Source organism: Chiloscyllium plagiosum, chromosome 4 (genome assembly GCF_004010195.1).
Source record: "Chiloscyllium plagiosum isolate BGI_BamShark_2017 chromosome 4, ASM401019v2, whole genome shotgun sequence".
NCBI classification, from domain to species: domain Eukaryota; kingdom Metazoa; phylum Chordata; class Chondrichthyes; order Orectolobiformes; family Hemiscylliidae; genus Chiloscyllium; species Chiloscyllium plagiosum.
In genome coordinates, this window is record NC_057713.1 from 36,306,596 (window position 1) to 36,320,328 (window position 13,733).

At 40.3% G+C, this 13,733-nt stretch overlaps 1 protein-coding gene across 3 annotated transcripts in view; it reads left to right on the forward strand.

Moving 5' to 3' along the window:
• kif9 (kinesin family member 9) overlaps positions 1-13,733 on the forward strand; it is a 114,707-nt gene that overhangs the window by 30,651 nt on the left and 70,323 nt on the right. For all 3 annotated transcript variants that reach the window (XM_043687968.1, XM_043687969.1, XM_043687970.1), the window contains 2 exons: positions 4,151-4,234; positions 8,497-8,589. In XM_043687968.1, the coding sequence (XP_043543903.1) occupies positions 4,151-4,234; positions 8,497-8,589 (177 nt within the window). The remainder of the gene's footprint in view (positions 1-4,150; positions 4,235-8,496; positions 8,590-13,733) is intronic.

Consider the following 13,733-nt stretch of genomic DNA (forward strand, 5'->3'; position numbering starts at 1 on the left):
CCATCACATATTGTCGCTGTTGCAAATTCCTCATTGCTTCTATCTGTCTCTCCAACTGATCCACTCGATCTGATAAGATTCGCATCCAACAGCATTTATGGCAGATATAATCCCCAGTAACCCTTTAACTCTCTTTAAACTCCCACATCTGACAAGAAGTACATATCACTGCAAAGGCCATTTTTGCTCCTTCACAATCTACAGACCCAGAAAATAACATCGTCATATTCCTCTACAAACACTGCCCCAGGTTAAATTAATAGCAATGGCTTATATTTAAAGTTTAATCAAGAGACTTATCTCCAAAAACATAATCAAGAAAGAATCCATTATACTCACTACTGCAGCCTTTCTCTTGGACAGACTTAAAACAACAATTAACTTATCTGATTCTGTGCTGTGAACTTCGCCCATCAGTTCCTCCAAGATTAGTTGTAAATTTCATTGTTTGTTAATTTTCCCAGGTGCAGTCTGATATCTAACGATACACGAATTCAAACAGCAAAGGCAGTAACTGTGCAGGTTCTCTCTCTCTCTCTCTCCTGCACTGTCCTCACCATGTGCTTCCTTTGTCTGCTCTTCTCCCTTTTAAACTGCTGTTGTTTTGACTATTTTTTTTCCAAAGTTTGATGTTTGCAAATATAAACCCAAATAATTTAAATAAATTTGATATTTGATGACGTTGAAAAAGTCAACCTGAATTAATGCCAGAGAAAGAAAAACTGAATTGATTGTATAAAACTACATGGCCATCACTGCAGTAATAAATATGCAGTCCAGCCCGTAATGAATTGGAAGCCAGCTGATGTTGTAGAGGCATTGTAGAAGTTTAAACAAATGTGTAGAGAGGCAATTAGTAGATTTAGACAAGGTCCTAGGAAAGAAAAGATCGGCTACATCCTTCTGTTGGCATGAGAGAAAGTGTTAAATCTGTTCAATAGTTGGGAGCTAAGTGAAGACAATAGCAAAAACCACACAAGATTTTTTGAAATCAAAAATTGCTGGGAAAATCTCAGCAGGTCTGGCAGCATCTGTAGCGAGAAGCAGATTTAACATTTCAAGTTCAGCACACATCTGCAGCCAAAGTCAAATCTTCAAATTCATCAATATAAATTTCAAAATCTGAGGTAGGAATCAGGTGAACCAGTTGATAATTTCCTGACAGATTGAAAGTTCAGCCAGAAAATGTCATTTTAAAGTCAAAGATGAAAAGCTGTCAGATCAGTTCATTTGGGCCTCTGCACACCATGAAGTACACAAAGGACCAGCTCACAACGTCACAGGCTGTAGATACTAACAGAGCGCATAAAGCTATGAGTAGCCAAATGAAGACGCTGACTACCCAAACGGTTTACTTCCAGTTAAGGTAAGAGAGAGGTAGCAGGATAGCAGGTAGCAAGCAACAATTTGATTTCAGCTAGTCAGCATGGTTTCGTCAAGAGCAGGTCATGTCTCACAAACCTCACTGAGTTTTTTGAGAAGGTGACCAAGCATGTAGATGAGGGTAGGGCAGTTGACGTGGTGTACATGGACTTCAGTAAAGCCTTTGATAAGGTTCCACATGGTAGGCTGTTGGAGAAAATGCAGAGGCATGGGATTGATGGTGATTTAGTAGTTTGGATTAGAAACTGGCTTTCTGAAAGAAGGCAGCGAGTGGTGGTTGATGGAAAATATGGAGTCCAGTTACTAGTGGTGTGCCACAATGATCTGTTTTGGGACCACTGCTGTTTGTCATTTTTATAAATGACTTTGATACAGGCATAGATGGATGGATTAGTAAATTTGTAGATGACACTAAAGTCGGTGGAGTAGTGGACAGTTTGGAAGAATGTCACAGGTTGCAGAGGGCCTTGGATAAACTGCTGAATTGGGCTGAGTAGTGGCAAATGGAGTTCAACACAGCTAAATGTGAGGTGATACACTTTGGGAAGAATAACAAGAAGGCAGAGTACTGGGTCAATGGAAAGATTGTTAGTAATGTGGATGTGCAGAGGGATCTTGGTGTCCATGTACATAGATCCCTGAAAGTTGCCACCCAGGTTGATAGTGCTGTTAAGAAGGCATACAGTGTGTTAGATTTCATTGGCAGAGGGATTGATTCTGGAGCTGCAATATCATACTGCAACTATACAAAACGCTAGCACTTGGAATATTACATACATTTCTGGTCACCCATATTTTGGGAAGAATGTGGAAGCATTAGAAAAGGTGCAGAGGAGATTTACGAGGATTTGCCTGGTCTGGAGGAAAGGTCTTATGAGGAAAGGCTGAGAGACTTGGGTCTGTTCTCATTGGAAAGAAGACAGCCAAGAGGGGATTTGATAGAGACATACAAGATGGGGTAGACAGTGAAAGTCTTTTTCCTAGGATGATCTTGTTAGCTTGTACGAGGGAGCATAACTACAAACTGAGAGGTGATAGATTTAAGACAGATTTCAGAGGCAAAGTCTTTACTCAGAGAGTGATAAGGGTGTGGAATGCTCTGCCTGCCAATGTAGTTAACTCAGCCACTTTAGGGAGATTTAAACAATCCTTGGATAAGCACATGGATGATGATGGGATAGTGTAGGGGGATGAGCTTAGATTAATTCACAGGTCAGCGCAACATTGAGGGCCGAAGGGCCTGTTCTGTGCTGTATTGTTTTATGTATTTAAATATTTGCCTCAATCACAAAACAATAATCAAGTAATAAACAGGTATCCTTGCCTTATTCCAAAACTGAAAAAAAAACACCCCATTGCTATCATGGACAAATGCTTTCAACCAGCTTGATACCAGAAATGGCTACGGGAACATGAAGCTGAAAAAGGAATCTTCACTGTTCAGGGAATTACAGGTATACAGTCATACAGCATAGAAGCAGGCCCTTCACTCACCATGCCTAGGCCAACCGACAGACACCAAATTATAATAATCCCATGCTCTGGCACTTTAACTGCATATCCAGATGCTTCCTAAATGTTAGGAAAAATATTCAACATACTCTTGGGCCAAATGTGTTCCAGCAAGAAGTAGGCAAGAGGTACCAAGGATATAAAGGATCCGTGAGACCACAGTCTACGTGAAGCCATTGAGGGAACTAGAAAACTGGAATCAAGTCAAATGCAGACAAATGTGTTGTGAAGGTAACAAAAGGATTGTAAATGGAGTAGACAGCTGACAGGATATAATTGAATTCTGAAAACATCACAGCCAGGAGGACTCTACCAGAACTTTGACGGAATGCTCTTCTAAGCCGACAAGATTTCCCACCAGTAGATCCAAGTCAGAAAATAGTGTGACAATAATATGTCTTTAAGAGGTGTATTTTGTCCTGGTTTTCTTTTTGTGAAGAGAGGTTGAGACAGTGGTGTGAGCAATCTGCTTCAAGCCAGTAAAATAAACAACTTGTGAGGCCTTGGGTTTTTTTAAAAGTTGGAACAATAGAAACAGCCTGAATTACGGTCAAATTTCCACAGAACCAGGACTGTTTTAAGTTTTAGCCTTCAATAGCAGTTGCTACAGTCTTGAAGCTGGATGTGGAAGCTCTTTTTCCTCTCTCTGTTACAGCCAAAAGCTGAGGTTCTCTTCTTGCTGCTACAGTTACCAACCTCAGAATTCTTAGCTTCTGGCCTGCTTTTGTAGCTGCAGTGGCTAGGCCAGTAAAGTCTTTGGACAATGGTGACCCTAAGCACAGTTGATGGGGACAAGGAAGGGAAGATGCCCACGGTGTTAAATGCTAATTGCGTTGTAGCCAAGCATGAATGCCTGTTACCACCTATCAGCACAAACTAAATTGTTGTCCCAATCTTGTTACTTGCTACCGAGAGCTACTCATCTCAAGGGCAATTCGTTGCAAAAATGTTGGCCTTGCTACTGATGCCTACATCTCATAAAAGATAAATTTTAAAAGTCTTCAGCGACAACAAAGATGTTGTCAAGATTCATAATCTTTGTGGAATCCACTTTGCTCAGTCATTTATTAATAACACATGGAGTGAATTGAATTATCTAAAGAAATAATCAGTAGTAGTGTATTTTTGGCAGTACAAACTCAATGGGCTGTAGGCCTCTTCTGTACCCTATGATTCAATGACATCTAGAATTGTGGGGCCATTACCTTCAAACGCCTCTTTGCACCTTGTTATATTGCTTTGTTTCACATTGCAGGGGGAAACTAACCGAATTATTGCATCACACTCAATGAATAAGAATTCCTCCAGGTCTCATTGCATCTTCACAGTATATGTCGAGGTAAGCTTGGTCTTGATTCCTTTGGCTTGCAATTCTCTTATTTGATGTGATTTGATTTGATTTATTATTGTCACGTGTAGTGAGATATAGTGTTAAGTATTGTTTTGTGGGCTATCCAGGCAAATCAGACCTTACATAAGTATAAGGTAAGAGAACAGAATGCAGAATATTGCGTTCCAGTTATAAATAAAGCACAGAGAAACATTAACTCTGGTATATGAGGGGTCTATTGAAAAGTCTGATAACAGTAGAAGTTGTCCTTGAATTTATTGGTATGTGTTTTCAAACTTCTGTATCTTCTGCCTGACAGAAGAAGGTGGAAGAGAGTATAACAGGGGTGGGAGGGGTCTTTGATAATGATAGCTGTCTTCCCAAGGCAACGAGAAGTGTAGATAGAGTCAATGGAAAGAAGGTTGGTTTACATCATGGACTGGGCTATGTTCATTACCCTCTGTAATTCCTTAAGGTCTTGAGCAGAGCAGTTGCCATATGAAGCTGTGATGCATCCAGATGCGATGCTTTCTATGGTGCATTTGTAAAAATTGGTAAAAGTAATATGGGCATACTGAATTTCCTTAGCTTTCTGGTGTACTTCCTTGACTGTAACGTCAACATGGATAGACCAGGACAGATTGTTGGTGATATTTATTTCTGGGAACTTGAAGCTCTCGACCATCTCCATCTCAGCACCATGATACGGACAGTGACGTTTCCTCTACTCCACTTCCTGATGTCGATGACCTGCTCCTTTGTTTTGCTGATATTGAGGGAGAGATTGTAATCTTTACACGATTAAGTTCTCTATCTCTTTCCTGTACTCTATCATTGTTGTTTGGAATCCGACCCACAATGGTAGGTTGGATCTAAAACTTGTAAATGGATTTAGAGCAGAATTTGGCCACACAGTGGTTAATGTATATGGAATATAGTAAGGGATTGATTATGCAGCCTTGTGGGGCACCAGTGTTGAGGATTATCTTGAAGGAGGTGTTGTCACCTACCCTTACTGATTGTGGTCTGCAGGTTAGCAAGTCAAGGACCCAGTGCAGAGTGGGGAGCAGAGTCCTAGATCTTGGAGCTTGGAGATGAGTTTGGTTGGAATTACAGTGTTGAAGGTAGAGCTAAAGTCAATAAATAGGAGTCTGACGTAAGTGTCCTTGTTATCCAGATGTTGCAGGGATGAGTGTTGAGCCAGGGAGATCGCATCTGCCCTGGACCTGTTGCAATATTAAGCGAATTGTTGCAGATCAAAGCAATCTGGGAGGCTGACGATGATAAGTGCCATTGCTAACCTCTCGAAACCCTTCAAAATGATGGACGTCAGAGCCAATAGGTGGTGGTCATTAAGGCACGCTGCCTGATATTTCTTTGGCACTGAGCTGATAGTGATCTTCTTGAAGCAAGTGGGAGCCTCAGATCGGAGTAAGGAGACATTAAGGATGTCTGCAAATACTCCCTGTCAGCTGGTCTGCATAGGATCTGAGTGCATGGCCCCAGACTCCATCCAGTCCAGTCACTTTCCATGGGTTCACTTTCAAGAAGGCCAATCTGACACCTGCAGCATTAACTGTGGGTGCAGGTGCACCCGAGGCTGTCGAGGCAGGTGACATCATTTCGCTGACCTTCTTTCAAAACAAGCATAGAATGCATTGAGCTCGCCGGGGAGGGATGCATTATTGCCAACGATTCAACCCAACTTCACTTTATAACCCGTTATATCATGTTAGCATTGCCACAATCGACGTGTGTTTGTGTGATTAGTCTGAGACTCTAGTTTAGTCTGTCTCTGCATCCCTGTTGGCTTTGCAAAAGCCGAATCTAGATTCCGTGTATATGTTAGGGTCACCCCAACTCGAAAACCTCAGACCTGTACTTCAGTAGGCAGTGGATCTCCCAGTACATCCATGGTTTCTGGTTAGAATCATAGAAGAATCATAGAATCCCTACATTATGGAAGCAAGGCCATCTGGCCCATCGAGTCCACACTGACCTTCTGAAGAGCATCCCACCCAGACCCACCCCTACACCCTATCCCTGTTACCCTGCGCTTCCCATGGCTAATCCACCTAGCCTGCACATCTCTGGACATTATGGGCCATTTAACCTAATGTGCACACCTTTGGTCAGGGAACACTTGCATTAACTTCCTTGGCACACACTCCTCTACACAGTTACTGATGACGTTTGTGACAATAGTGGCATTCTATTTAGGTCAGCTGCTGAGTTATTGAATATGGACCAGTCCACTGACTCCAAACAGTCACATAGGAGTTCATCCTTTACCTCAGACCAGCACTGTAAGCCATTCCTTCAACTCAATGATAGATTATAGATTAATCTCACAGACTACCTGAACAGAAACTGTGTTACTCATTTATTCAAATCTTGTTAATTTCATAACTTGAGCTGGAAAAAAATGCAAACTTTCATGTTATGCGACTTTATATTTTTGTTTTGGGAAAAAACTTTATTCATATTCGCAAAATATCTGTGTTCACAGAAGAACCTTTAATATCAGAAACAAAAACAGAAATTGCTGGAAGACCTGAGCAGGTCTGGCAGCACTGTTAACATTTTGGGTCCAGTTGACCCCTCCTCAGAAGTGATGGTACAATTGTTAACTCTGATTTATCTCCACAGATTCTGCCAAACCTGCTGAACTTTTTCAGCAATTTCTGTTTTTGTTTCTGATTTACAGCGATTTTTATTTAGAATTTTTAATATGGTTGAAATGCTAATTAATTAGAATTTCCATACTGTATAAGTAATGAAACATAAATTCTCAATTGTCTTCAGAATCAATGAACACCTAACTCCATTATGCTCTGATTGTTTAGTGCCAGATGCTCAGCAGGAGTTGCCTGCTATAGGACCTTCTTTCAGGTTCTGAGACTGCAAGATAAATCAAAAAGTTGCCCCTTAGGTCTCTTTTAAATGTTTTCCCCTCTCACCCTAAACCTATGCTCTCTAGTTCTGGCTCCACCCCTGCCTCCCAAAAGACCTTGTCTATTTACCCTATCCATGCGCCTCATGATTTTATAAACCTCCATAAGGTCACCCCTCAGCTTCCGATTCTCCAGGGAAAATAGCCCCAACCTATTCAGCCTCTCCCTGTCCCTCAAATCCTTCAACCCTGGAAACATCCTTCTGATAGGATGCACACAATATTCCAAAAGTGGCCTAACCAATGTACTATACAGCCACAGCATGACCTCCCAACTCATACTCAATGCTCTGTCCAATAAAGGAAAGCATACCAAATGCCTTCTTCACTATCCTATCTACCTGCGACTCTACTTTCAAGGAACTATGAACCTGCACTCCAAGGTCTAGTTTGGTCAGAGACTTGAGTTTTAAGGAATGTTTTAAAGGAGGAAATAGGAATAGGGCGACAAGAGAAGCATAACATTAAACTGGAATTTGGTGTCTTAAAACCAAACCCTATTTTTGAGTTATGTCATTGAAGGGCAGCATGTAGTTGAGAAATAAGAGTGAGTCAAGAATAGACCCTTGGGGGAACACCAGAGATAACTGCAAAAGTAAGAGGAAGCTATTAAACTGACTTTCTGAGTATGGTTACTCAGATAATAACGGAGCCAGTTAGAGCAGTAAAAACTCAGCTGGCTTTTAGTGGAGGGACATTGGAGGAGAGTGGTGTGATCAATTGTGTCAAAGGTTGCAGATACCTGTGGGTCAAGAAGACAAGGAGGAATAATTTATTTTCGTCACAGCAACATAGGATACCATTTGTGATTTTGGAAAAAGATGTCTTGGTACTGTGGTAGTGGCAAAATCCTAATCGGAGGGATGCAAACAAGGAGCTCTGGTAAGAATGGGCACAGATTTGAAAGGCAATAACACATTCAAGGACTTTGCAAAGGAACGGGAAAAGTTGTACCATTTCTCTTTATGTTCTCACGCTGTAGAATAAAGCAGCTTAACAATGTCTACCTGGTATGTTGTTCAAAGATATTTTTTCAGTACACCTTTGAGAATATTGGAGACACATATTCAAAAAAATCTATATATATCTGTTTGAGGTCATACTGGCACTATTGTTGTGCCATCACCAGAAGGTATTGGACAATGTGAATCTGTGGTATGGATCACTGAGCAGTTGTCACAGGCATCTCAGCCTCATGGGAGTCAATGAATAGTTGTCAAAACATTAATGTTTTTCTTTCAATTGACTTACAAGTAGTTTCTGTTTGTAACAAAATGTTTAGTATTGCTCATCTTTAATTTTCCATCTTTGTTTGCAGACTCGATGGAAGGAGGCTTCAGAAGTCAAGTTTTTGGCCTCAAAGCTTAACATGGTGGACCTTGCAGGTTCTGAGCGTTTGGGAAAAACAGGAGTCAGTAGCAATCAAACTGTTTCATTCCATTGTTTAATCTGTCAAATTGGTTAATTTGCTGGTTCCCAAGTCAGATCATTTTGAACTTGTGGCCAATGCACCCTTTAACTTTTTTTTTGTAGTGAGCTGATGATTTATTCAAGTTCATGACCACTTTAAACTCTTTTAGCTCTCTTAAAGGGACAAGCAGAATCACAGAATTGTTATAGCACAGAAGGAAGCCATTTGGCCCATCATATCTGTGTCAGTTCTCAAAACGAGCACCTTATTTAGTACCTTTGTCATGATATATCCATGTAGCACTGCACAAAATTCCTGTTCAAATAACCATCTGATTCCTTTCTGAATACTTCAACTGAACCTGCCTCCATCATGCTCTCACAAAACCATTTGTTGCATGAAAAAGATTTTCCTTATACTGCTTTCATTTCTTTCTTGATTAATTTAAATTTGTGGCCTCTTGTTCTCTATGTTTTCACGAGTGGGAACATTTTCTCCCAATTTACTATGTCCAGACTGCTCCTGAAATTGGTTATTTCAATTGGATCTCCTCTCAGCCTTCTCTTCTTGGCCTTCTCTTCACAAAATAAAAGATAACTAACTTTGATTTGATTTCATGTAATTTATTACTGTCCCATGTACTGAGGTATAGTGAAAAGTGTTGTGAAAAGAATATTGAAAAGAAACTTGTCCAACCTGTCATCATTACTGATCTGCCTCATTGCTGGAACCATTCTAATAAACATTTCATATGCTTGCTGTAGTGTCTTGACACCTTTCTCAAAGTGTTGTGCCCAGAACTGGAGTAAGATTCCATCCAGACTGCACTAATGTCTCAAATAGGTTCAAAAAATCTCTTTATTCTTGTAAGTTATACTATTAATAAAACCTTGGTCATTGTATTCTCTTGACCTGTCCTACCAGCTGTAATGACTTGGACACAGGTGCACCCAAATCCCTCTGCTCTTAAAATCATAGAATCATACAGTACAGAAGAGGCCTTTCAACTCATTGAGTCTGTAAACCAAAATATACAACTACATACACGAGTCCCACTTTCCTGCACTAGGCCCATAGCCTTGAATATTATGACATTTCAAGTGTTCATTCAAGTTCTTTTGAAAGATTCTGAGGTTTCTGCCTCAACCTGACATAATTCAGAAAAGATTTACAAGCATGTTGCCTGGATTGGAGGGTTTGAGCTACAGGGAATGGCTAAATAGGCTGGGGCTACTTTTCCTGGAACTTCGGAGGCTGAAGTTTATACAAATTGATAAAATCATGAGAGGCATGGATAAGATAAATAGTCAAAGTCTTTTTCCCAGGTTAGGGGAGGCCAAAACTAGAAAGAATAGGTTTAAGGTGAGAGGGGAAAGATTTAAAAGGGACCTAAAGGGCAACTTCTTCACGCAGAGGGTGGTGCGTGTACGGCATGAGCTGCCAGGGGAATTGGTGGAGGTTGGTAAAATTACAATTTTTAAAAGCCATCTGGATGGGTACATGAATAGGAAGTGTTCAGAGGAATATGGGTCACATGCTGGAAAATGGGACTAGATTAGGTTAGGATATCTGGTCAGCATGGGTCTCTTTCCGTGCTGTACAACTCTACGACTCTATAACTACTCTCCTAGGCACAGTATTTCAGACCCCACTACAGTCTGAGTGAAAATTGTTTTCCTCAAATCCCCTCTAAATCTCCTGCCTTTCTCTTTAAAATTGTACCGTCTTGTTATTGATAGTTTGACTAAGGGGAAGAGCTGCTTTCTATTCACCATGACCATGTCCCTCCTAATCTTATACACCTTTATCAGATCCACCCTCAATCTTCGCTGCTCCAAAGAAAACAATCTGAGCTATCTAGCTCTCTTGATAGCTGCAAAGTCCCATCCCAGGCAAGATCTGATAAACCTCTTCTGCATCCCATCCAGTGCAATCACATTCTAAGTGTGGTGTTCAGAACTGCACACAGAACTCCTGCCATGGCCTAACCAAAGTTCTGTGTACAGCTCTAACATGACCTCACTGGCCATGACTAATAAAGGCAAGAATCCCTTCTTAACTACCCTATTAAAGTGTTCTGCCACCTTTTGGGATCTGTGGATTAGCACCCTAAGTTTGCTGTGTTCCTCTGAGCTTCTTACTGTTTTGCCATTTATTGAGTACTCCCTTGCCTTGTTCCTTCTTCAAAGTGCATCACTTCACATTTATCATGGTTACTTTCCATCTGCTATTGATCTTCCCATCTGACCAATAAGTTTATATCCTCCTGTAACCTAACACCTTCCACTTCACTGTGAACTACCAGCCAATTGTTATGTCATCTACAAATTTACTTAATTCCTCTCACATTTTCATCTACATCACTTAGGAATATCACAAACAATAAGAGACCAGCACTGATCCCTATGGTATGCCACTGCACACCAGTCTCCAGTCACACAAACAGCTTGCCACCACCATCCTCTGCATCCTGTCGCTAAGCCAATTTTGAGTCAGCTTGCCAAGTTACCCTGGATCCCATGACCTTCTTTATCAGTTTCCCATATGGAGCCGTGTTGTTTAACCCACTTCATACTTGTTATATGTATTTTTTCAGTTTCATCCAATCCTGAATATTCCTCTGGCACCCACATTAGAGTTGTATTTCCTCTGGCATCACATTAGAGTTGTATTTCCTCTGGCATCACATTAGAGTTGTATTTCCTCTGGCATCCACATTAGAATTGCACCATTTATCTTACAGCGTCTCTCCACGTTCTTCCTACCAAACTGTATCACTTCACAGTTCTCCACATTGACTTAATCTGCGACCTATCCACTCACTCTACCAATTTGTTCTCTGCACTATTGTCCTTGCTTATAGTTTATAGTGATTCCAACTTTTGTATCATTGGAAGTTTTGAAATTGTATCCTGTCCAAAATTATAGTCTGCACAGTAACTTTGACTGCTGTATGGAGGACACTCTGTTACATTACTGAATGAGGTAAAAACAATGACTGCAGATGCTGGAAACCAGATTCTGGATCAGTGGTGCTGGAACATTACTGAATGACTGACTCACTACATTAGATGTGATCCTTCTGATGAGCATCATGCCAAGTAACAAAAGTGGTTGGGAACCTTAGCAATGAATATAACACAATTTGCTTAGTATCTAGAATAAGATTACTTGCTGAACATTACAGCGAGAAATCTTGTTTTTGAGTACTACAGGAACTCAGCAAGGTTCCACAAATGGCAATAAGATAAATGACTAGTTTGTCTGTTTTTAGTGGTATATTTTGAGAGATAAATACATTTTATAGTAGGATTACTGATGACCATGAAAGGGCAAAGAAAACCTGAGATTATAGAAATTTATGGCATAGAAGGAGGCCATTTTACCCATCATGTCTGTGTTGGTTCTTTGAAAATGAAGACATATTTAGTTCCACATCTCTGCTTATTGTCCATAACCCTGACAGCAATGCTGAGGGACAAGGTACCAAGAAGAGATTTCTGTATTGGTGAAATGGTCTGTTTAGGTTATGCCAGCTCATTAAGTTACAGTAGCAAATTAAAGACTGATACTCTATCGCCTCAATTTCCTGAAGAAGGGCTTATGCCCGAAACGTCGATTCTCCTGTTCCCTGGATGCTGCCTGACCTGCTGCGCTTTTCCAGCAACACATTTTCAGCTCTGATCTCCAGCATCTGCAGACCTCACTTTTTCCTCAATTTCTTGATATGCTAATACATGTTGAAATTTTTGTTTTTATTGTTGCTGTTACTGATTTTCATAGAGGAGTGTAGCATATGCTAGAGCTAAGTAATTGTTGATTTGCCACTAACTATTTAACAATAGTCCATCTTCAAATAACTGTATCCTATTAAAATTATCTACAGAGTCAGCTGTTGTCACCTTTTCAGATACAGCATTGCATATCCTGGCAGTAGGAATATAGGAACAGAGGACATAGGAGCAGGAGGAGGTTATTCAGCATCCCTAAACTGCTCTGCTTTTTAATATGACTGTGGTTGGTCTCACTGTTCTTATCTTCACTTTTCTGTCTCCCCCAACTTCACATAACCCTCTATCGCCTTCGCTAGCAAAATCTATTCAACCAGACTTGAATGAATTCAATGACCAATCCTCCAGTGCTTTCTGGGGAGGAATGTTCCTCAACTTTGGGAGAAGAACTCTCCCTACCTCTGTCTGTGGAAGATATTTTATTTTTAAACTGCATTCCTTCATTCTAGTTTTCCTCACAAGAACAAACATCTTACTGGCATCCATCCCATCAAGATCACTTTCAAAAAGATCACCTCTCAGTGCCCTAAAGTCCAATGGGCAAAGACTCAATGTTTTCAAACCTTTCTTTGTTGGATAAGACCTTCATCCCTGAAATGAGTGAAGTGGAATTTCTCTGATTACTTCTAACAAATGTATATTTTTTTCAAATAAGGATACTAAACCTTTACATGGTACACCAGGTGTGGTCTCACCAAGGCTATACACAGCTGCAGTTAAACTTCCCTACTTTTATATTCTACTAAGTTTTTGTGATTCATGTACCAAGACACTAAGATCCCTGAGTACTGCTGAATTCTGCAATCTCTTCCCAATTAAGTAACATGTTATTTTCCACTTTTTCTGCCAGAGTGGTCAAAATCACATTTTCCCACATTATACTCTGTCAAATCCTTGCCCACTCTCCTAATCCATCCATAATCCTTCCCTACCTCCTCTCGATTACCTACTCTCAGACCAGTTTTGATGTTGTTCACAAATTTAGTTGCCATATCTTGATCCCTTAATCGAAATCATTGTACAATTTGTATGTAACTGAGGTCCCAACAGTATCCCTGTGGCATTCCATAGTTACAACTTGTCAACCTAAAAAGACCCATTTCTTTCCTTCCTTTGTTTTCTTGAGCTAACTAATTAATTATTCATGATGTGTAGTAATGTTCGATGTGGCACCTTATCAAATACCTTTTGGAAATCTAAGTACGCTCTATTAACATGTCCTCCTTAATCCAATTTATTTGATATTTCCTCAGAGCGTGGAATAAATTAGTTAAACACAATTTCCCTTTCATAAAACAAAGTTGACTGCGACATTGCTTTTCTAAGAATGCTGCCTCCTTAAAAACTTCCTTA